Consider the following 26034-nt stretch of genomic DNA (forward strand, 5'->3'; position numbering starts at 1 on the left):
AAAATAAAGATAAATAAATAAATAAATCTATTTATTTATTTAAAAAAAAGAGAAAAGTAGAGGACCAGATGGATTCACAGGCAAATTCTATCTAACATTTACAGAAGAGTTAACACCTATCCTTCTGGAACTATTGCAAAAAACTGCAGAGGAAGGAACACTCCCAAGCTCATTCTATGAGGCCACCATCACCCTGATTCTAAAACCAGACAAAAATACCACCAAAAAAAAAAAAAAATTACAGACCAATATCACTGATGAACATAGATGCAAAAATCCTCAACAAATATACTAGCAAACCAAATCCAACAATACATTAAAAGGATCACACACCATGACCAAACGGGATTTATCCCTGGGATGCAAGAATTCTTCAACATCTGTAAATCAATCAGTGTGATACACCACATTAACAAAGTGAAAAATAAAAACCATATGATCATCTCAATAGATGCAGAAAAAGCTTTTGACAAAATTCAACACCTTTTATGATGAAAACTCTCCAGAAAGTGGGCATAGAGGGAACTCACTTCAACATAATAAAGGCCGTATATGACAAATCCACAGCAAACATCATTCTCAATGATGGAAAGCTGAAAGCACTTCCTGTAAGATCAGGAACAAGACAAGGATGTCCACTCTCACCACTTTTATTGAACATAGTTTTGGAAGTCCTAGCCACAGCAACCAGAGAAGAAAACGATATAGAAGGCATCCAAATTGGAAAAGAAGTAAAACTGTCACTGTTCGCAGATGACATGATACTATACATAGAAAATCCTAAAGATACTACCAGAAAACTACTAGAGCTCATTAATGAATTCAGTAAAGCTGCAGAATACAAAATTAAAACATAGAATCTGCTGCATTTCTATTCACTAACAATGAAAGTCCAAAAACAGAAATTAAAGAAACAACCCCATTTACCATCGCATCAAAAAGAATAAAATACCTACGGATAAACCTACCTAAGGAGACAAAGACCTGTACTCTGAAAACTATGAAAAACTGATGAAAGAAATCGAAGATGACACAAACAGAGGAAAGATATACCATATTCCTGGGTTGGAAGAATCAATATTGTCAGAATGACTATACAACCCAAGGCAATCTACAGATGCAATGCAATCCCTATCCAATTACCAATGGCATTTTTCACAAAACTAAAAACAAAAAGATTTTAAATTTCTATGGAGACACAAAAATATCTGAATAGCCAAAGCAATCTTGAGAAAGAAAAACAAAGCTGGAAGAATAAGACTCCCTGACTTCACACTATACTACAAAGCTACAGTAATCAAAACAGTATGGAACTGGCACAAAAACAGAAATACAGATCAACGGAACAAGACAGAAAGTCCAGAAATAAACCCATGCACCTATGATCAAAATTAATCTACAACAAAGGAGGCAAGACTATACAATGGAGAAAAGACAGTGTCTTCAATAAATCGTGCTGGGAAAACTGGACAGCTACATGTAAAAAATGAAATTAGAACATTTTCTAACACCATGCACAAAAATAAACTCAAAATGAGTTAAAGACCTAAATGTGACTGGATACTATAAAACTCTTGGAGGCAAACATAGTAAGAATACTCTTTCACATAAATTCAAGCAGTATCTTTTTTGATCCATCTCCTAGAGTAATAGAAATAAAAACAAAAACAAACAAATGTGACCTAATTAAATTCAAAAGCTTCTGCACAGCAAAGGAAACCATCAACAAAATGAAAAGATAACCCACAGAATGGGAGAAAATATTCGTAAATGATGTGACCGACAGGGATTAATCTCCAAAATATAGAAACAGCTCATGCAGCTCTATGGCAAAAAAACAAACAACCCAATCAAAAAATGGGCACAAGATCTAAATAGACATTTCTCCAAAGACATACAGATGGCCAAAAAGCACATGAAAAGATGCTCAACATCAGTAATTATCAGAGAAATGCAAATCAAAACTACAATGAGTTATCACCTCACACCAGTCAGAATGGCCATGATCAAAGTCTACAAACAGGGACTTCCCTGGTGGCCCAGTGGTTAAGACTCCATGCTCCCAATGCAGGGGGCCCAGGTTGGATCCCAGGTCAGGGAACTAGATCCCATATGCATGACGCAACTAAGAGTTCGCATGCCACAACTAAGGAGCCCACCTGCCACAACTAAGACCCGGCACAACCAAATAAATAAATTTTTTTAAAGTCTACAAACAAATGCCGGAGAGGGTGTGAAGCAAAGGGAACCCTCCAACACTGTTGGTGGGAAGTAAATTGGTACAACCACTATGGAGAACAGTATGGAGGTTTCTTAAAAAACTAAAAAGAGAACTACCATATGATCCAGCAATCCCACTACTGGGCATATATCCAGACAAAAACATGGTTCAAAAGGATACACGCACCCCAGTGTTCACTGCAGCACTGCTTACAATCGCCAAGACATGGAAGCAACCTAAATGTTCATCTACAGAAGAATGGATAAAAAAGATGTGGTAGGGCCCAGGATGTAGAGTTGGCAGTGCCTGACGGCAAGTCTGACACAGAGTTGGGCAGGGTCGAGAGTAGGGGCAGCAGTCGGGGATGGCAGGAGAAGGAGGCAGCAGCGATCACTTATAAATGGCACTGAAGCAGGACCCGAAGCCTCAATTCCAGGAGGGTGAGAGAGTGCTGTGCTTCCACAGGCCTCTTCTTTATGAAGCAAAGTGTGTAAAGGTGGCCACAAAGGATAAACAAGTGTAATACTTTACACATTACAGTAGTCCTGTGTTCAGCTAACAATCCATTATGCATATAAAAATGTATGACTAAAAATAAAAATAATCTGGGACTTCCCCAGTGGTCCAGCAGTTAAGACTCCATGCTTCCAAGGCAGGGGGCCTGAGTTCGAACCCTGGTCAGATCCCGCATGTCGCAACTAAGATCCCGCATGCCACAACCAAAGATCCCACACACCGCAACTAAAGATCCTGCGTACCACAACTAAAGACCCGGCGCACTGCAAATAAAGACCCGGCGCAGCCAAATAAATAATTTCTTTTTTAATAAAAATACTTTACGGCTGTGAAAGCAATTATACTTCCCAAAGATGGCTGCCACAATATTGTCCATTCCATACATTCTTACAGTCTGACACTGACACCACAGTGACACAAGAGGTGGGATGTAATATTACTTCTCATTTATTCTGGGCAACAGCAGAATCGATGCTAAGTGACTTCTGGAATAGGTCATAAATGGGGACATGGCTGCTGCCTGGGGCTATTCCAACATTCGCCCTCGAAACCCACCCAACCAACACGCTGAGAGTATCCAGGACACGTGGAGAGGTCTCAGCTGAGAGCCACCATCATCCTCCCCCCATCTATCTGAGGGTCTGGTCAGCCCCCAGAATTGTGAAGAATAATAATGAAATGATTACTGTGGTTTTCATCACTAAGTGGTGGCACGATGTGGATAACAACAGAACATAATCAGAACAAATTGTGTAGGAAAACTACCACATAGCATGATGCTAGCATACAGCTACTGGGTCACTCCTTGCACCTTATACTATGCATCTCACTTACCCACTCAGAGGCTTTCAAGCTCTTTTACTTACTTTAAAGGAGGAAGAAAAATTCTACTGATGAATAAAAGAAAAAAATGGAAACAGTCACTATCTCCACTTTTTTTTGTTGTTTTGTTTTTTTGTTTTTGTTTTTGCGGTACGCGGGCCTCTCACTGCTGTGGCCTCTCCCACTACGGAGCCCAGGCTCTGGACGCGCAGGCTCAGTGGCCATGGCTCACGGGCCCAGCCGCTCTGCAGCATGTGGGATCCTCCCGGACCAGGGCACGAACCCGCGTCCCCTGCATCAGCAGGTGGACTCTCAGCCACCGCGCCACCAGGGAAGCCCCATCTCCACTTTTAATAGTACAAAGCTTTTGGCAGACTGCTATTCGTTCTTCAATAACAATTATCCTCTTCTTCTATAGAAATGGTGTGAACTGGGCACATGGCAACACAGCTGCAGACTACGTTTTCCAGCCCCCCTTGCAGCTAAGTTAATCAAACAACTAAGTTGTGGCCAGCGGGATATGCACCCCACTTCCAGGTCTTGTGCATCTCCCAGTCCCTTCCTACGCCCTGGAATAAAAACTGGAACAGCTGTCTTGGACCCAGAGATGAAGCTCCCAGCATTGGATGTCCACCTCTTTAACTTTTCAGTGAGACAAAAATAAACAAGAAAACCAAAAAACGCTTCTATCTTTTCTAAGTCACTGTATTTTGGGTCTCTCTGGTACAGCCCCCTAGCCTACACACTGATATAAACTGCAAACCCCTGGCTAACACTTCAGGGCTGACAAGCCACTGATCATGACACACTGTTGTCATGTAATCAGGCAATTCAACCCGACCTGCTCCCACTCTTCTTCAGGATAGTCCCTGTTTTTCTGGCAAGTATTCCATGTGCTTCATTTGTTTTGGCTTCTTAATCACGTGTGACTTACTACATATTAGGCAGAAGTCACAAAATAATTTCTTAAAGGTATGTGGATTTTCACATTACTACTGATGTAGCAGGCATTTTAAAAGTCATCATGAATCCTGGAAAAGAATAAATACATGTGTATGTATAACTAAATCACTTTGCTGTACACCTGAAACTAACACAACATTGTAAATCAAATATACTCCAATATAGGGGCTTCCCTGGTGGCGCAGTGGTTGAGAGTCTGCCTGCCGATGCAGGGGACACAGGTTCGTGCCCCGGTCCGGGAAGATCCCACATGCCGCGGAGCGGCTGGGCCCGTGAGCCATGGCCTCTGAGCCTGCGCATCTGAAGCCTGTGCTCCGCAATGGGAGAGGCCACAACAGTGAGAGGCCCGCGTACCGCAAAAAAAAAAACAACAACAAAACAAATATACTCCAATATAAAAGAAAATAAAAAAATAAGTTCATTTTTTAAAAAGTCATCATGAATCAAATAGCATCTTTAATCAGTGAACATTCTAGAGAAACTAATGCCAATTACTTCATTAAAATATGCAAGTTTCTCGAATACTTTATGAAACCAAATCAAAATAGAGACGAAGAGAGAGAAATAGAGTAATTTAACTACTGTATTATTTTATTCCAAAACAAGATATGTGGCAGTTTTTCCCTTCCGGCTCTATATCCCCAATTCCTCAAGAGAAATGAAAAATGAAGAATCATAAAACTGAAAGGTTTGTCTCAAATCTCAGCTTTCTCAGCTGTAATATGAAACTAAAACAAATAGGTTAACACTTAAAAGAACTGGAAAAAGAAGAACAAACAAAACCTAAAGTCAGCACTAGGAAGGAAATAATAAAGATCAGAGGGGAAATAAACAGAGATTAAAAACAATAGAAAAAAAAAATCAATAAAACCAAGAGCTGGTTCTTTGAAAGGTTAATAAACAAGACCGACAAACCTCTGGCCAGGCTCACCAAGAAGGAAAGAGAGAGAACCCAAATAAACTAAATAAGAAATGAAAAAGGGACGTAACAACCAACACTATAGAAATACAAAAAAAAAATAAGGGAATACTATGAACAATTATATGCCAACAAATTCAACAACCTAGAAGAAATGGACAACTTTCTAGAAACATTCAGTCCACCAAAACTGAATCAAGAAATAGATAATTTGAACAGACTGATCATTAGAAGTGAAATATCAATAGAATCTGTAATTTTAAAACTGCCTACAAATAAAAGTCCAGGACCAAATGGCTTCATAGGTGAATTCTACCAAACATACAAAGAACTCTCACCCATCCTTCTCCAACTCTTCCAAAACATTGCAGAAGAGGGAACACTCCCAAAGACATTCTATGAAGCCACCATCACCCTGATATGAAAACCACTAACAAAGAAAATTACAGGCCAATATCTTTGATGAATATAGATGCAAAAATTCTCAACAAAATATTACCAAACTGAATCCAACAACACATAAAAAAGATCAAACACCACGACCAAATGGGATTCATCCCAAGTTCACAAGGATGGTCCAACATACACAAATCAATGTGATACACCACATCAACAACAGAAAAAAACAAAAACCACATGATCATTTCAATACATGCAGAAAAAGCATCTAACAAAATTCAACATGCATTCATGATAAAAACTCTTACCAAAGTGGGTACAGAGGGAACATATCTCAACATAATAAAAGCTATTTATGACAAACCCACAGCTAATATAATACTCAACAGTGAAAAGCTGACAGCCTTCCCACTAAAATCTGGAACAGGACAAGGATGCCCACTCTCACCACTTCTGTTCAACATAGTATTGGAAGTCTTAGCCACAGCAATCAGACAAGAAAAAGAAATAAAAGGTATCCAAATTAGGATGGAAGAGATAAAACTGTCATTATATGCAAATGACGTGATGCTATATACAGAAAACCCTAAAAACTCCACACAAAAACTACTAGAACTGATAAACAAATTCAAGAAGTTAGCAGGATAAAAGATTAACATACAGAAATCAGCTGTATTTCTTTACACTAACAACGAAATAGCAGAAAGGGAATGTAAAAAAAAACAAACAAAAAACCAATACCTTTCAAAATCACACCCCCAAAAATAAAATACTAAATAAACCTGACCAAGGAGGTGAAAGACTTATACACTGAGAACTATAAAACATTAAAAAAGGAAACTGAAGATGATTCAAAGAAATGGAAAGATATCCCATGCTCTTGGATGAGATTTAATATTGTTAAAATGGCCATACTGGGCTTCCCTGGTGGCGCAGTGGTTGAGAGTCCGCCTGCCAATGCAGGGGACACGGGTTCGTGCCCTGGTCCAGGAAGATCCCACATGCTGTGGAGCGGCTGGGCCCGTGAGCCATGGCCACTGAGCCTGCGCATCCAGAGCCTGTGCTCCGCAACGGGAGAGGCCACAACAGTGAGAGGCCCGCGTACCGCAAAAAAAAAAAAAAAAATGGCCATACTACCCAAAGCAATCTACAGATTTAATGCGATCCCTATCAAATTACTCATGACATTTTTCACAGAACTAGAACAAATAATCCTAAAATTCATATGGAACCATCAAAGACCCAGAATTGCCAAAGCAATCCTGAAGAAAAAGAACAAAGCAGAAGGTATAACCCTCCCAGACTTCAGACAATACTACAAAGCTACAGTAATCAAAACAGCATGGTATTGGGACAAAAAACAGACATATGGATCAACGAAACAGAACAGAGAGCCCAGAAATAAACCCACACAACTATGGTCAATCACACAGCTTTGACACATGAGGCAAGAATATACAATGGGAAAAAGACAGTCTCTTCAGCAAGTGGTGCTGGGAAAGTTAGACAGCCACATGTAAATCAGTGAAGTTAGAACACTCCCTCACATCATACTCAAAAAATAAACTCAAAATGGCTTGAAGACTTAAACATAAGACATGACACCATAAAACTCCTAGAAAAGATCATAGGCAAAACATTCTCTGACATAAGTCATACCAATGTTTTCTTTGGTCAGTCTCCCAAGGTGACAGAAATAAAAACAAAAATAAACAAATGGGACTTAATCAAACTTACAAGCTTTTGCACAGCAAAGGAAACAATCAATCAACAAAACGAAAAGACAACCTACAGAATGGGCGAAAATATTTGCAAATGATGCAACCAACAAGGGTTTAATTTCCAAATTATACAAACAGCTCAAACAACTCAACAACAAAAAGAAAACAAACAACCCAATCGAAAAATGGGCAGAAGACCTAAATAGACATTTCTCCAAAGAGGAAATACAAATGGACAGTAGGCATATGAAAAGATGTTCAACATTGCTAAACTATTAGAGAAATGCAAATCAAAACTACAATGAGGTACCACCTCACACTGGTCAGAATGGCCATCATTAAAACCTCTACAAATAACAAATGCTGGAGAAGATATGGAGAAAAGAGAACCCTCCTACACTGTTGGCGGAAACGTAAATTGGTACAGCCACTGTGGAGAACAGTATGGAGATCCCTCAGAAACCTAAAAATAGAGCCACCATATGATCCAGCAATCCCATCCCTGGGCATATATCCAGAGGAAACTCTAATCCAAAGAGATACACGCACCCCTATGTTCCTAGCAGCACTATTCACAATAGCCAACACATGGCAACAACCTAAATGCCCACTGAGAGAGGAATGGATAAAGAAGATGTGGTACATATATACAATGGAATACTATTCAGCCATAGAAAAAGAATGAAACAATGCCATTTGCAGCAACATGGATGCAACTAGAGATTATCATACTAAGTGAAATAAGTCAGAAAGCAAATATCATATAATATCACTTAAATGTGGAATCTAAACTATGACACAGATGAACCTATCTACAAAACAGACTCACGGACATGGAGAACAGACTTGTGGTTGCCAAAGGGGAGGGGTTGGGGGAGGGATGGAGTGGGAGATTGGGGTTAGTAGATGTAAGCTTTTATATATAGAATGGATAAACAACAAGATCCTACTGTATAGCACAAGGAACTGTATTCAGTATCCTGTGGTAAACCATAATGGAAAAGAATATTTTTAAAAAATGTATATATATGTATAATTGAATCACTTTGTTGTACAGCAGAAATTAACAGAACACTGTAAATCAACTATACTTCAATAAAAAAATAAAATAAAATAAAATAAATAGGTTAAGAACAAAGAGTTTGACCAAGTCTTGGAGGTTTGATTCTGTATTAAAAACTTGATATTCAAAGATGAGATGAAAAGCAAGAAGACATCTATTACAGCAAAATACCTTAGATCCATGCCAAGGCCCTGTGGGTATTTAGGGGCTAGAACACAGGTAGCAAAATCTGACAATCTGTTTGTAAAGCCAATTATAAAAGCCTTGAAAAGATAAAATTTAACTCACCATCTGTGTCCTTAACCATATCAAGTTTAAGGGCCTTTGTTCCATCGAAGCAAAATGCCCTGATGGAATTTAGCCCTAACAATAACGCATTCTGCTTTATTTTTTCTACTTTGTTGGATATTTTATCCAGTGCTATCACTTCTCCCTAAAAAAACAAAACAAACACATAAAAAAGTGAAAATCCAAAGCAGTCATGAAAGTTATTAATAATGAGAAAAACGGACAATTATAGTCTTCCCCACTTTCCTCCTACCCCTAGTTTTAAAGCTGAAGTCATCATCCAAATGAATATCAAATTTACATCCAATACTTAAGTCTTACCTTTTAAAGAACACAATCTTGCCAGATAATTTTCTTATAATACCCAGCTACTTTTAATCCGCAAAACTCAAAAGCAAAAGCAGCGTTTGCAATCTTCTAAAGAAACTTTAAAATACCCATTTGAGATAAATATTAAAAAATCGCCAATTTGATGTGCCTTGCTCACCTCTGGAAGAGCATCAACTAACGTTCTGAGACATTTGCCTTCTGGTCCTCTGAGATACAGATGAATGTTACTTGTAAAAAATGAATCCTCATCCCAATACTTTCTGAGATGCATACATGTAACAAAATTCACGTGAATTCTGACAACTAAAGACAGAAAAATAGAAGCCTGTATATCACAGCAAATGTTCTGCACTGGTAGTAGTTCAAAAATAATTTTACATGGGAACACTTCGATTAAGTCAAAGTCAATAAAGACAAGAGGCTACAGTTTTGTGAATGAGTTGTGACAGTCACATGGTATTTTAAAACATACTATGAAATGTTCTGCAGAGATGGTGATGTAAACGTTTCAGTGTATTTTTTTTTTGCTTTTGTTCCTCCTTGTTGTGACATACGCATTGACGGCATAGACTACAATACTGAAGATTTGCTGATTGTGTTCTTGAATGTGACACTAGGTTTAGCGGCCGGCATAGTTCCAGTTAATACCTCGACGGACAGGGAAACCATTTCGAGTGAGCTGAACTGGAAAAGTAGGCAAAACCCACCAGAATAAGGTTCCACTGCAACTACAGTGAAGGAGAAACTGCACTGGCCGAAGGGTGCTCTTACAAAAGTACAAAATTCTGCTTAACTACAAACAAAAAAAATCAACAATGACAAACTGAAAGTATTAACAAAATCTGGGATTCAATTCTGGCTCAAATATTTCTGTTCAGGTTCCTGGGTGCTGGCCCGCTGCGAGACTGCCTAAATGGCCCCAATCCTTCAAGTCTCCATGTATCCCCACCCTCTGCCGTTGACCTTGCAACACCCGGCTGGTCCGAGTCGGGCTCGGCCACCTGGTTTGCACTGGCTGACGGGATGACAGTAGGAGTGATGCAAGGAGAGATGCGGAACGCTGGCCTTGCTCTGCTTTGTCCTCTGCCACTGCTGGCCCTCAGCTACTGCGCTCTGCTGTGCTAGTGCCCTAGTCCCACAGGAGGGCAAGAGATGCAGGGACCAGAGGCAAGACATTCCAGTGGCCTCAGCTGAGCCGACCTGAGCCTCACCCAAGTGAGTGAGCCCAGCCAAGGCCATGAGAAACTCCGGCCACCCCACAGGGACCAGGTGCCACAGTCAGGCTGGCGGCCATCGACTGAATCCCAGACTCCGGAGGGGATGCAGGGCCACCGAGGCTGTGTGGTTGTTTTCACACCGCGTCACAAACCAGCAGAGAATGCACACATGCCTCTAATACCCAGCCTCTCTTTGGAGAGACTTCCTACTGCAGAGCAGAAAATACCTCGGAGTGAATATACTTTTAAGCAAACACAATAAATATCATGCCGTACGTGAGGGGGATAATTATCACTTCCTCAAAGCATATAATCTTTACATTTGAGCTTTCAGGAAAACTGAAAAATGATTTGCATTAAATACCACAATTCCATAAAGTGAACCCTTCTGTTTTGTGTTCATGTTACACACTGGTGGTATTTAATGCATTTTTTCCCTGAAGAGTTTTTTTGTTTGTTTTTTTTTAGTTACCAGCTTAAATTCTTTTTTGACAAAGAGTAGTGTAAGTCAATAGGCAAGTGTATCTCCTCTAATGAACCACGAATATCAATTCCACGATATTTAAACGACAAATACCTTTTTCTATTGGAGAGCTTTCTTAGATTGAAGGCTGCTCATTGAGGTTATATTAGTGCTACTGCAAGTGTCTATGTATATGCGAAGAGCATACAGTGTATGGATTTTACACACGCACATTTATAGTGCAGAGATGACAGGTTTAGGCCTTCAGCGTATTTACTGAAAATATAAAATTTTATATTTATATATTTTTATCCCCGTTTGTGACATTGTGAATGTTTCAGAAATTCTAATAGTGTCAAATATGAATGTGTAAGAAATGACAACTTTCATCAGAAGTCTTCGGACAATTAAAGTTATCTACACTAATGAAAGGGAAAAGTTATAATTTCATCCTTGACACAGTACAATTTCCAACTATTTTCTGTGCAAGATTGCTTGTAAATCCCTTGACAGTCCTAAGCGTCATCAAATATAGATCAAAAACGTATCACCTGATAAAAGTCCAACATCTGGCACTTGCGAGAGTGGGAAATACTGTATCTTTTATCAGGCAAATTAGCTGGAGCAGAAAGGCTTTTGCTAAATCAGCCTCATGGAGGTTTCCATGCCAGAAAGTCTTACCTCAGTAGGTAATTGTTTCTTATCTATAAATTAGTACTAGGAAGAAAACCGCTGAGTTTCCTAGGCACATAAGCATTTTTACTGCTGTATAAATCTGAGCTAAATTAGAAAAGTGACAACGGACACACGGCCCTCACTGTTCTTGTGTCCTTGCTCTGCTCTTCCCCAGCTGAGATTCTACGGCACGTTACATACACTCCCTTATATACATCCTCAACTCACGTGCGTCTGTTTCTCGCACATCCAAGGGACAAAAGCTCAGCTGTGATTAAACCCAGGCCTTCACCAACCTCCTGTCTATCCCCCCGACGCAGCCAAAGAGCACATCACTAGCCCAACTCATCTCACTCTAAATCCATGACTGCTGTACTCATGGGGCCCTGGCGCACAACTGAATTCTCATGACGCGTCCGTAGGCCATCCTCACTCCTTATCCTAGATCGACACTTCCTGTCTTCTCAAACCCCTGACCCCCTGCCTTGCCCTTCCCCTTCCCCATCCCCATTCCCCTCTGAAGACCCTGCTTCCTTTTCAGAGAAAACTGGAACAACCAGAAGCCAACTCCCAGTCTCCCACCACGTGTACCAGTCCACCAACACCTCTGCCCATAGCCTAGGCCCTACCTCCTACTTCCACGGATAAACCGTCTCATGCCACCATCTAAAGCCACTGTGCATCAAATCCTGTCCCATTTCACCTACCCCAAGATCCTGTTCCAGCCATTTTCCCGTTCCCTCGGGGGTAACCAATTTCCCCTTCTAATCGCTCTTCTCCATCAGCATGCACTGCTATTTCCCTCATCTTTAAAGAAGGGCTCCCTGAGTCCACCCTCCAAGCGCTGCCCCATTTCTCTGCCCTCCGGTAAAAACGTGCCCTGCCCCCGCAAAGGAGTTGTCCTGATTCACTTTCTTCGCTTCCTCTCATTTTCCATCCAAGCAGGCGTTTCCACTCACCGCCATCACCCACGAGGTGATGAGTCCACGGGGAGGGGGTTCTCGGGCCTCACCTCACTGGCCCCGCCGGGACGTTTCACCCAGCTGCTTGCTCTGTCCCCTTTCGACCCCTTCCTGGCGCGGCGCCCAGGGCATCACGGGCCTCTGTGGTCCTGCCGCATCGGTGGCCGTTCCTCCTGGTTCCCCGAGCCCCGAGCGTCGGCGCACCGCAGCCTCAAGGCTCGCCTTCCGGCCTCCCCTACTTCTTCCGCCCGCATCAGCCTCACGGCCTCGCATGTTTTATCCACGTGTTGACGACTTCCAGACCTCCATTTCCAGTCCCGACCTCTCTCCTGCACCCTGGACTCAACTACCCCACTGCCTGCTCCACGCCACCTCCTGGATGTCTAATGGGACCGCACTGCAGTATAACCCAAACTAAACGGCTGATCTCTCCCTGCAAAACGTGCCCCTCCCGACCCGGCTGCTCCATCCTTCCAGGTCCTCTGGCCAAACACCTAAGGAGTCACGCTGCGCTGGCCTCTCATTTTCACAACCCACGTCCAATCCACCAGCAGCTCTTTGTTAACAGCCCCAGCTTCGAAACACACCCAGAATCCGACCAACTTCTTACCACCTCCATGACGCCCCTGAACTGCTGTCTCCTAAGCGGTCTCTCTGCTTCCGCCGCTGCCCTCTTGCAGCCTGTCTGCAACAACGCGGCCAAGGTAAGGAGCACGCAAGCTTATGTCGCTCTTCTGCCCCAAACCTCCAAGGACGTCCCATCGCTGGAGCGGACGTGAAGTCCCGGAAGAGCCCGCTAAGCTGCTCCGCCCATGCCCCGGCCCCCACTCTCTGATCTCTTCCCCCTCCCCCACGCTGCTCCTCACTTATTCTATGCCGCAAAACTACCACGGTCCCTCCCCCGACCCCGGTTTCCCCAGCAAGTCGGGCAGCGTCCAGCCTGAGCGTTTGCACTTACGTCTCCTCTCGCTGGTACATTCTTCCCACCTGTAAGTCTTCCCTAAATGCCACCTTCCCAGTGGGCTTCTCCCTCGCCACCCACTGCAAACTCACTCTCCCTTCCCCAGTGTTCCCAATCCCATACCCCTCCCACAGTTATATATGCCTTATCTTGTACTCACTCATTTGTTTCTCATCTGTGTCCTTTTACTGCAACGTAAGCTCCATGAAGAAGGAAACTGTGGTCACTATGGTTTATTGCTGTACGCCAGTACTTGGCACACAGTAAGAATAAATCAGTATTTTTTTAATCAATCCATCAATTAAAATCTGACTCCAGATCAAGAAATATACTGTAGGTGAAGCTACTAGCATGTGCAAACATTTTAGGAACCATTTGGTTTTACAGAATTTGAAACAAACGGGAAAGATAGCATCAACTGGCCATATCCTTCTCAAGCTGAAGAATCTCATTTGAAGCACAGAGTGGTTACAAGGCCACACAGCTTTGAACACAGATAAAACTAGCGCACGATGCAAGAAAACACATCGGCAAATATGCATACATAGGAAAAGCAGTAACATTTGAGCTAAAGTTATCCAAGGACAGACTTCTCTTTTGTGACAATGAAGCAGGCTTTACTAATTAAGCCAAATCATGCTTTTTATGAACCCCAGGGCAAGAAGAACACAGACACATGTAGACGTTCAGTACGTGTGCATGTATTCTGTTGGCCAAAAACATCTTACGGAGAAACCCGAACAAACATTTTGGCCAACCCAATATGTTTATTATCATCTTTATATTTGCATATATATCAACAATATATATTTGGACACTTTAATAATGGGCTGCCAAGTTAACTTTCAGTGGTAGAATTTATTTGAATAGTTTAAAAAGTGTCAAGTCCTGTAATTAAGAACATGAAAAGATCTCTTAAATGTTTCATTTAGACTTAATCATTTGAGGGAAAAATTCTATTCCATAAATGTATTAGGCAAATCTGGGATTCAAGAAGGTCTTGAGATAGTCTTCACAAATGACAATGGTCTACTGAACTTAATATGTGATGAATGACATCACTGAGCGGCCTTCTCTTTGGTTGAATCGAAATCGACCAGATTATGAATGTCTGTACAATGCTCCGTAAGTCACACATACTTCCACCTCCATCACTGAGACATGCAGTGTATCAAGAGCAGCTCTGCACCAAGACGGCCTCACCTGATCACGCATCAGCGCTGCAATGTGTGTTGTTTTGCCTCCGGGGGCCGCACACAAATCTAGAATCTTCTCTCCAGGCTGAGGATCCAGAACATGACTTACTACAGCAGACGGCAAATTCTATAAGGAAAAAAAACTAATTTGTTATCAGTGACTCAAGATCATTTTAAGTTTCAGAATCAGAGGACGTAAAGACACGACACATTAAAAACTGAACTCTAATATAAAGACACTAAAAGGGCTTTCTCGGTGGCGCAGTGGTTGAGAGTCTGCCTGCCGATGCAGGGGATATGGGTTCGTGCCCCAATCCGGGAAGATCCCACATGCCGCGGAGCGGCTGGGCCCGTGAGCCATGGCCGCTGAGCCTGCGCGTCCGGAGCCTGTGCTCCGCAGCGGGAGGGGCCACAACAGTGAGAGGCCCGCGTGCCGCAAAAAAAACAATAAGATAAATAAAGACACTAAAACACGTATGTGGCCACTGAAGATTCAGTGGTTCTCCATCTAGAGATGATAGTGATGCTTCACTCCTAACAAAGATAACGTTAATGTAATGGCCAAAGACGACAGCAATTTCCAATCCAACGTAATACGTTAAGAACCTTCTGGTATGCAATCAGTTGAAAGCATGAAATAGTCCCAGTGAAGAGGCTTCATTAAATATTTAAATGATGACAAAGTTTCCCTAAAACAATTTCATCTACTACCTTTCTCTACAGTATTTCTCAATCCTGGCTGCACGACAGAATCACCTGGTGAGTTCTGTCTTTTGTTGTTTTTAATGCGCAGTCATCTAGAATAGTTAAATCAGAGTTTCTGGCAATAGGGCCAGACATCAGTGTTTTTAAGATCTCCCCAGGTGCTTCTAACATGCAGCTAGCTGTGCAACCTTGCTACTGCTACAGCCATTCTCAACCTTAGCTGCAAACTAGAACCACCTGGGAGAGCTTTTCAGCATCCTGACCCAGGCCCCACCCCAGCCAGACCAACTAAAGCCCATTCACGTGGTAGAGTCCAGGCAGCAGCATGTATTTAAAGCTCTCAGATTATCCAACCTCATCTGGCTTTTAAATCAATTATTTCCAAGAAACCAGGCAATGAAAAGATCAACTTTGGAGCACCATTTTTGATTCCAGATAACCTAGAATGCAACTAGAATATAACTGAAAACAGCTGTTGTAAATATTTAAGTATTAAACCTTTCACTGTCAATCATTTCAATCGTGAAAGACATCAAAGGCGTTTCTGCAGTTCTGTGGACTGTGGTCAGACAAATCAAAAGTTTCCTTTGTGGTTTTGAAAAACCAAATAATACTGCACATTCGTAATTTTAATGATTGTGTGCGACACTCCAATTAACTTTATAAAGTACATCCTTGTGTAACTTCAACTGCTACATGAGAAATAATCAATTATCACCAGCCCTTTACAACCTCCTCTCCTCAACAAGGAACCCACAATGTGAAGCTTCCACGTTAGCTGTTGCAAACAAGTAACAGTACAGATCTGGGGATAATGGTTTCCAGAGAAAGGCCAAGGCAAGAGGCATCAAAAAAAAAAAAAAACCCACAAATTTCACCAGGGATTTTCCCAAGTATATAACTCTACCTCTCTGTAAAGTACCTTCAATAATCGCACAGAATGGACAAAGTATGAGTTGCCTAACTCTGGGGCTTACAAGGTATTCAGCCAATCACCCTATGAACTACCTCATCTTCACAAGTCAAGAACTGGTATCAGTGTTCTTCAGTTACAGCCAGTGCAGGCTTGTGATAATATATTCAAAGAGCCCAGCACAACACCACACTTTTTAAAAGGCTGGCAGGACTGCCCTAGTGGCGCAGTGGTTAAGAATCCGCCTGTCAATGTAGGGGACACAGGTTCGAGCCCTGGTCTGGGAAAATCCCACATGCCACGGAGCAGCTAAGCCTGTGCACCACAACTACGGAGCCTGTGTTCTAGAGCCCGAGCTCCTCAACAGGAGAAGCCACCGCAGTGAGAAGCCCGGGCACCGCAACGAACAGCAGCCCCCCTGCTCACCGCAACTAGAGAAAGCCCGTGTGCAGCAAGAAAGACCCGACACAGCCAAAGATAAATAATAAATAAAATAAATTAATTAAAAAAAAAGAAGAAAAGCACTCTTGGGAACTGTTTCTCTAAAAAAAATTTAAAAATAAAAATTAAATAAAAGATAGAAAGTAATAAAAAAGGCTGGCAGAGACTACTGAAGATTCTACGTAACCGTGTATGACTTTATATTAGGTTATGCATCCTAACGGCTTACATCATCACTAATGTAGAATCAGAGGACAAATGTAAATCTGTTTTTCTATTTGTTCACCCCAGAATTAACCTCTGGATTTATAAAATGACTTTTGGTTACATACTAATCAGAGTAGAAAGCAAATGTCATCTACGCTTAAGTTAGGGTACAGATGCTACTACCTACCCATTGTGCGACCTTATTCAAGAACCTGACCAGATTCGGCCTTCAGTATCTTCATGTTACATTGGTAATAATAATAAAATAATAAAAATGCCACCTAACAAGCAGACTGTAACAAATCATATGAGCTAATGTACATGAAAGTACATCATAAACTGGACAAGGGAAAATAAATTACTTGTTATATCACAGCAATCGATAACCATCTGACCAAAATCTGCTAGTAGTAAACCATGTGAATCTCACTCAGACTTACACATGGACCACTTCCATGTATAGCAAATGCATGCTTTATTTAGGGGCTAATAGTGGAAATGGAAAGCAATCATTACAATAAGCTACACTAAGTAGGTTGTTTTTTTTTTTTTTTACAGCAGTTAGACATTTTATAATAAGAAAAGTACAACCATATTTATTAAACTTGAGGGTAGGAAAGAGGAAGGAAAGCACATTCAGGAAGAAGCTCTCAAACTACAGCTCAGAACTGGTGCCCGAAAGAAATGACACAGACCCCGCCGTCTCACACGGTGGAGCCTTTCCTTTCCTAAGGGTGAGCCGGAGTCGCGGCAGCACCCTGCGCACGCCTTCTCACCCTACGTACTGTGCTTATTATCCTACGATAAGCACCGCTGGGCAAATGAAGGGAGAAAAGGTAGTTCATCACTTGAGAAAAAGAGAAAGTGCTTACTAAGCTTTTCCTTACTACTTAACCAAAGGTAGATCAGAAAACATAAATACACTGCAAAAAAAAAAAAGTTAATAGAAGCGAAAAAACAAACCCTTAGATTTCAAATAATTCGCTGAAGTATATTTCAGTGTCACTAAGTATTTTGCTTTTACAAATACTTACTTGTAAAAATAAGTAGCTAGGCAGTACGTTGTCAAATGAGGGGCTCAGATACACTGGGTCTGTCATTCTTACGCCAATGCCTCTGAAAAACAGGAAATCTAACATTACTCAGTATAAATTAGACGATCTACACAATCTCCATTTCTAAGAATATACGCAAGTAACAAGTCAAATATAAGATGTTATGCCTTTTTAAAACCTTTTTTACTCAACACCAAAATACTTTAAAGTATTCCCGTGAAGTGTTTCTGGATTTTTACCCACAGTAGAGTAGGCCACTGGAAGCACTAAAAAGGATAAAGTCACATAAAATTTTCATTTGAGCACCACTACATTCCTTTAGAGATCTGCACGGACTAAAAAGTGAAGACCATCTGAGTCTTTATTCACTGATGCATTCTCATCTTTCTGGTAACTGTGATGAGCCTTTCAATTCAACAAACATTTTGTGATCCCTTCAGTTTGCCAGGCACTATGCTCGGTACTTGTATGAAAAATAAAAACATATGTTAAGAATCATGCTGGTGATAAGCCATGACAAACGTGCCACACTGCTTCCCTCTCATCTCGTTAGGGAGTAACTGCCCAGTACTGACACCATCCACAGGATGACCTCTGCCACCTCTGTCCCCAACTGTGAGTGGCAGTGGACCTGATCGGAGCAGGAAGGGCCAGGGCCCAGGATGGCCTGGTGGACGGGGATCCACTGAGACAAACCTCGCAGTCAGAGAGGCTGTCCAAGGGGACAGGAGGTACACAAGCACACTGTTAGAGAAAAGCCAAGCGTGGCCAGCTGCACAGGCCACGAGAGCGAGCGAGAAGACGGGAAAGTCAACGTGCTGTTCAGGGATTACAGGGGCACGGAAAGGAGAACGGGGCCCGCAGACACAGCACGTAGGTAAGTTCGGAGTTTATGAACTGACCGTGGCAAAGAAGCACCTACACAGACGTGTGTACCCTACGTGACGTACTCACAACACTTCTGACACCACACGTGTGGGCTTCTCTCTCACCCACCAACTCTCCACCTCTCTGGACACCAAGTGGGTGTCCCACAATTCACTTAACTTCTGACAGACTGCCTGGGGTCATCATCAGAATCCACAGGTTCAACAAGACTGGCCCCGCTCCAGGTGCCAGCTGCACCTCCCAGGCTGCGACCTGGCCTTGTGACTGACTGCCTATGAATTTGGAGGCTCCTAGACTCCCTCCTCAGCTTCGACAACTCACCAGGATAACTCACAGAACTCAGGAAAACAATTTACCTGTCTGCCTACCAACCGGAAGCTTGGGGCACATGAAGGTAAATAAAAGGAAAGGCTATTAAATACGGGAAACAGTCACATGTAGTAACACTAATATATTTAAAAATAAGTCAACAGTAAACCACTGAAAAAAAAAAATATATATATATATATATATATACACACCCAAGATGGGCATCTTTTGTATTAAGAAAGGAAGCATTGTAAAATAATTCTGAATTTGTGTTGGTTGTAGATTGAGTGTACTGCTGAAAAATATTGGGTTCTTGTTTTCTGTTCTGTTTTTTTGTGTGCGCATGCGTGTGTGTGTGTTTGGGTATTTTTTTCTTTGACAAGCCATGTTGAGAGGTCTTGGCTCACTGCTTTTCCCCTGTGTGAGTCAATACACAGTGCTGCTGTGTGTGTATATTTTGTGTGTGTGTATTTGCTAATTTTTATTAATTCTAGTTTTTCATTAAATAAGTTTGACTTTCTTTTCTGTAAAAAAACAAAAACAGAAACAAAAACTGATGACTTCACTTGCGGTCACCAGTTTACTATGAAGGATACAACTGAGGAAACAGCCAAACAGAAGGGATGCGTCGGGCAAGGCGTGAGAGGGGGCATGGATACACCACCCTCCCAGAACCTAGATGTGTTCACCAACCTGGAAGCTGTCCAAGCCCCTCGTTCAGTGGCTTTTAGGGAGGTTTCATCACATGGGCATGACTGATTACATCACGGGCACTGGTGGCTAGCTCAGTCTCCATGCCCTCTCTCTTTCCCGGAGGCCTGGGATGAGGCACACGTGCCACCCTCTGATCACGTGCTTGGCTGCTCCGGCCAACAGCCCCGTCCTGAAGCTGCCGGGCGGGGGTACAGAGGCACTCTTACCGCTCCTGAGATCCCAAGGGCTTTGGGAGCTGTATGCCAGCAACCCGGGACATAGATCCAATTATTTATGTATTTCTTATTATGCCACAGCAGAGTAAGTTTATGCTGACCCTTAAGAGTGAAATAATTTCTGCAGGCATTTGTGGACCGTCACTGCAGTGGGTCTGACTACCAATGTTAACTCCTTCTTCTTCTTCCCATGCCTTTTACCCTCGCTCATCTGTGCAACACTTGGTATCTCCAAATCTGCACCTTTCATCAGAGTTAAGCCTCGTCCTTGCTCCAGTCAGGGTCAAATCAAACCACTTCTTAGTTAAATAGTTCTTGCCCCTGAGCAGAAAATACACAAAAGAAACTTACGAAATGTCACTGCCTCACGTTCAAAAGTCAGTCCTTTGTTGAGACAACTGGGGCACTTACCTTGATCAACACCTTGCCCCCAGCGCAAGCATCTAGACCCACTACTGAATGCCTTGAATCATCGCTCAAGGGACTCTATCCTGCAGGGCTCCAGTCCTCTGCAAAATACTGAAACGAACACTTATACACCTGCCTTCCTAACCCAGTTCCCACCAGTGCTTCAAGCTCTGGCTCCCCTTGCACTATCTCCCTCTGACCACGCCTACCAGCACAAGAGTGTCCATCTGTACAGTATTTAAAGTAACGTGACAAAATAATTTAAGCCAGTTATTGTTCAGGTATGGGCTGACATGTTTCCTTTACAACTATTTCTGTACCATATATCTCCACATAATACTGCAAAATATAACACCCCATAGGATGAACGATCTGTTAGTAAACTAATCTATCTCTGAGTCTACTAATGATTCAACTCAGCTGGCATTCAAGAAACCAAAGGGCACAAATTCACTGACTGTACAAATGTACTGTTAAAAGAGTTGGTCCTAAGTTTTAAAAGAATATAAATAATAAACGGTGTCTAAATGCCACATTTCTTTGCTGTGGAAGCACACTTTTTCTCACATAGGCAGAGAAAGAAATCATAATGGCCTACCTGAATGCTGAGTTTAACAATCAACAGTTTCTTGGTTTCCTAACAAGATGGAGAAGCAGTAGGACCAGAGCTCACCTTCTCTCATGAAAACATCAAAATCACAACTAACTGCTGAACAACCATCAACAAAAAAGGGCCAGAACCTACCAGTAAAGATATACTACTTCCAAAGACAAAGAAGAAGCCACAGCGAGACAGCAGGAGGGGCACGTTCACGATACAATCAAATCCCGTACCCGCTGGGTGGGTGACACAGAAAATGGAAAATAATTATATCACAGAGGTTCTCCCACAGGAGTGGGAGTTCTGAACCCCACGTCAGGCTCCCCAGTCTGGGGGTCTGGCATCAAGAGGAGAAGCCAGAGTATTTGGCTTTGAAGGCCAGTGGGGCTTGATCACAGGAACTCCACAGGACTGAGGGAAACAGGAACGCCACTCTTGGAGGGCGCACACAAGGTCTCATGCACACCAGGACCCAAGGGAAAAAGAGGTGACTTCATAGGAGCCTGGGCCAGACCTACCTGCTGGTCTTGGAGGGTCTCCTGGGGAGGGAGGGGGCAACTGCGGCTCACTGTGGGGACAAGGACACTGGTGGCAGAGGTACGGGGGAGCACTCAATGGCATGAGCTGTCCTGGAGGCCACCATTTTGAAGCCAAGACCTGACCCCACCCAACAGCCCTTAGGAGATGATTTTAACATAACTTGGATTTTAATTCGGTGTAAGTCCGAACATTAATTTTGGACCACAAGTATTCATGTGAGTACTGGTTTCCTGGTAAATTTTTTAGTTAAATATTTTTTCTCTTTTTAATATTAAAGCCATAAGCTTTTCTTTGCCCACAGACTGTTAAAAAAAGATCTGGAGAGGTGGTCTAATTCATCCTTTATCAAGATAAGCAATGTTTTCCAAAGTTACAAAACTTTCAACTTAGTATACAATAGGCTCCTTAACCTGAGCATTTACTCTTTTACCTAAAAGCATATCTCCCCCTCAAAAATGGCAATATGGGTTAAAGTATTTTCCAGCTGAATTTACACTAAAAAAAAAAAATCATTCATATAATGCAACTAGATAGATAGACAGATAGATAAATTTTTTTAAGGTGAAGTATATTTCCATTAATAGAAAACAGAGTTAACGCAGTCACATCTATATCTGGACTAAAAACCCCCTTGCTCATTAAAGTTTTCTAGATATATTTTTTACGTTGTTTTTCATTTTCTTTGAACCACAGGTGCTTATTTCCCCCAAATGGCATTTGCTGACATACTTCAGTTCAGGGAACCTGCTGAAGATCTCTTTGCGGCTTAGTTCAGAAATCCCATTTCCAAGAAATATTTTTGTTCCATCAAATTCTTTGGCTCCTTTCTTACATTTGCCTTTAATATCAGAGTACACGGAAACAACATCTCCACCTTTCATAACTAGAGAAAGAAGAAAATCATATCACACTGATCTATCTGTACTGTAGCAGAATAGTGAAAATTCTTTAAGCTTTAAGTCTTCAAGCTTTAAGACTGGGGACGCCTAGGGGCATCAGTAGTGGGCATGAAGCAGACTGACCCATCTCACTGTAACCCCTAATAGAAAATGTAACTTTTTACTTTCAAACGTTTGCCAACAATAAATCGAACTGATGCTTTTTTTTCCCTAGGAAAAGAAAGATACAGAACAGTCTTCAAAACATCTGACCTCAGCTGGAAGTCTTTAGCTGAGCAGAAAAGGAAGGATATCTTCTATTTAAATTATTTTTCCCAAACCTAACATTCCCTAAGAGGGTAAATTAAGAATGCTAAGATTCATCCCAATATTTAAGATTCTAGGCTCCGAATGTTCCCCTCACAAATGACAGGACAGCAGCCTGAGGTTTTAGGGCAACAGAGTAAAGAATACAAAACAAAATTTCACTGACATCTTACGCTCTATTCATCAGTCCTGATCCTGTAAACATCATCACACACGTCCTCAAAGGGAATAAAAGAAATGGGCACAAAACCCATATACGGATGCCTAACTTGTTAGTCCTTATCAGATATCTCTCTCAACCGGCTATACTAAATGCAAAACTTGGAAAATATCTTTATTAAAGTAAATCTGAAATGTATCTGAGTGATGATTTAATAAATTTTCCATTTGATGATACACATAAATTTTAGTGGCTGTTCTACAGAGAAACCTAAACGTTATACTCACATTTTGAGGCTGACACAATTCCTGGAACATAGACGTGGGCTCCTCGTAAGACTGCATTGCCACACTGGGCTCCAACAATAACTTCACAGGGCTGTTGTTTTATATTATTCCTAGGGATGCGAGATGAGAGAAAGTGAACAGTGATACACCTCCAACGCCTATCAACCTTTTCAGTTTCAATCTGAACCCTAAGTAAATAACCTCTTTGGTCTTCACCGTCCCATAGGCATGCCACTAATGAATAAATGAGAAAAAGCTGAAAAAAGATAAATACGGAAGAAATAGTTTTTTAAAAAAATTACAAAGAAGATGGACACTTGAGAAAAAGAAAACAGAAAGAGGATCCTATTGCAAGATAGTAAGTGGCACCAAAAACTGCTTCATCAAATACAACTAGTGAATATAACAAAAAAGAAGCAGACCCACAGATACAGAGACCAAAGTAGTGGCTACCAGTGGGGAGAGGGAAGTGGGGAAGGGCAAGAAAGGAGTAGGGGATTAATAGGTACAAACTATTAGGTATAAAATAAGCTACAAGGATCTATTATATGATACAGGGAATATAGCCAGTATTTTTTTCTTTATTGAAGTATAGTTGATTTAAAATGTTGAGTTAGTTTCAGGTGTACAGCAAAGTGATTCAGTTTTATATAGATAGATATACAGATATAGATATTTCTTTTTCAGATTCTTTTCCTATATAGGTTATTACAAGATATTGAATATAGTTCACTATGCTATACAGTAGGACCTTGTTGTTACCTATTTTATATGCAGTAGTGTGTATCTGTTCATCCCAAACTCCTGATTTATCCCGCCCACCCCCTTTCCCCTTTGGTAACCATAAATTTGTTTTCTATGTCTCTAAGTCTATTTCCATTTTGTAAATAAATTCATTTGTATCATTTTTTTTAGATTCCACATGTAAGTGATATCATACGGTATCTGTCTTTCTCTTTCTCACTTACTTCACTTAGTATGATAATCTCTAGGTCCATCCATGTTGCTGCAAATGGCATTATTTCAGCAAAATAGCCAATGGTATAGCCAATATTTTATAGCTATAAATGGAGCATAACCCTTAAAAATTGTGAATCACTATACTGTACACCTGTAACTTATATTCTACATCAGCTATACCTCAATTTAAAAATAATTAGGCAGGATTGAGGTCACAGGAAATGACACACAGGCTAGAACAGGAAAAGGGACCCCTTGGGGCCCAGCTCTGATGCGTTTCATGTTAGAATGGACATGATCAAGTGTTTCTATTCTAATCACCCAATGAAGCTTTATGTGGATTAAAATCACAACCCCCAAAGGAAAAAAAAAAACTGCTTCATCGTTTAACAAGCATTACTGTTTCATAACAGCATTAGGAGAGAAGAGAAATAAAGTCCCTGCCTTCAAAGACTAAAACAAACAACATACAAGGCATTCAAAAGTATTTCTAAAGTGGTAGATTGGTGCACAGTAAGTTATTAATATTTTAAACTAGACAAAGGTAAGTCTTCTTTTCTTCCTTTACTATCCAGCTTTTTTGAGTGCTCTCCAAATTCTCACCTCCCATCCATTCCTCAAATCACTGAAGCCTGGGTCTCACTTCCAACACTCAGAGCGGCCTTTTTCAAAAGTCAGGAGTGCCTATGTGATTACCCCAAACAAACATCTTGAGCACTGCATGTCTGATGGGCTTCCCTGGTTGGCAACTTTTCACATGTGCTGTCATAACTCCTTGCTGGGGGAATTAAGTGCATTTTCTTCCCATGATCTCCAAATGATCAAACCTCAGTAAACTTCTCAGCTTTATCCTCCTTCCTGGTCCCACACTCACTGCCCATTCTCTAGCTGTCTCTAGAAGAGGTTCATTCCCCCAGGTTCTAAAGCATGCCAAGCAGCTCATCTCACTCTGAATCCTAAACCTTGGCAATCTCATGATCTCAATAATCACAAAAATTACCCACATATTTTTTTTAATTTTATTGAAGTATATTTGATTTACAATGTTGTGCTAATTTCTGCTGTATAGCAAAGTGATTCAGTTATACACATACATATTCTTTTTCATATTCTTCTCCATTATGGTTTATCAGAGGATACTGAATATAACTCACTGTGCTATACAGTAGGACCCTGTTATTTTTCTTTAAACACTTTATCAACACAGCACATTTTTTTTCTATACAGCTGGTTCTTGTTAGTCATCCATTTTATACACATCAGTGTATACACGTCAACCCCAATCGTCCAATTCATCACACCACCACCACCACCCCCGCCGCTTTCTCCCCTTGGTGTCCATACGTTTGTTCTCTACATCTGTGTCTCAATTTCTGCCCTGCAAACCGGTTCATCTGTACCATTTTTCTAGGTTCCACATACATGCGTTAATATACTATATTTGTTTTTCTTTCTGACTTACTTCACTCTGTAGCACAGACTCTAGGTCTGTCCACCTCACTACAAATAACTCAATTTCATTTCTTTTTATGGCTGAGTAATATTCCATTGTATATATGTACCACATCTTCTTTATCCATTCGTCTGTCAATGGGCATTTAGGCTGCTTCCCTGACCTGGCTATTGTAACTAGTGCTGCAGTGAACATTGGGGTGCACGTGTCTTTTTGAATTACGGTTTTCTCTGGGTATATGCCCAGTAGTGGGATTC

At 41.4% G+C, this 26034-nt stretch overlaps 1 protein-coding gene across 14 annotated transcripts in view; it reads right to left on the minus strand.

The window, feature by feature from the left end:
- NSUN6 (NOP2/Sun RNA methyltransferase 6) overlaps positions 1-26034 on the minus strand; it is a 70786-nt gene that overhangs the window by 26870 nt on the left and 17882 nt on the right. For all 14 annotated transcript variants that reach the window (XM_060006323.1, XM_060006333.1, XM_060006332.1 and 11 more), the window contains 5 exons: positions 23365-23474; positions 22442-22595; positions 18017-18098; positions 14724-14843; positions 8913-9057 (listed from right to left, as the gene is read on the minus strand). In XM_060006323.1, the coding sequence (XP_059862306.1) occupies positions 8913-9057; positions 14724-14843; positions 18017-18098; positions 22442-22595; positions 23365-23474 (611 nt within the window). The remainder of the gene's footprint in view (positions 1-8912; positions 9058-14723; positions 14844-18016; positions 18099-22441; positions 22596-23364; positions 23475-26034) is intronic.

Source organism: Delphinus delphis, chromosome 2 (genome assembly GCF_949987515.2).
Source record: "Delphinus delphis chromosome 2, mDelDel1.2, whole genome shotgun sequence".
Taxonomy (NCBI): Eukaryota; Metazoa; Chordata; class Mammalia; order Artiodactyla; family Delphinidae; genus Delphinus; species Delphinus delphis.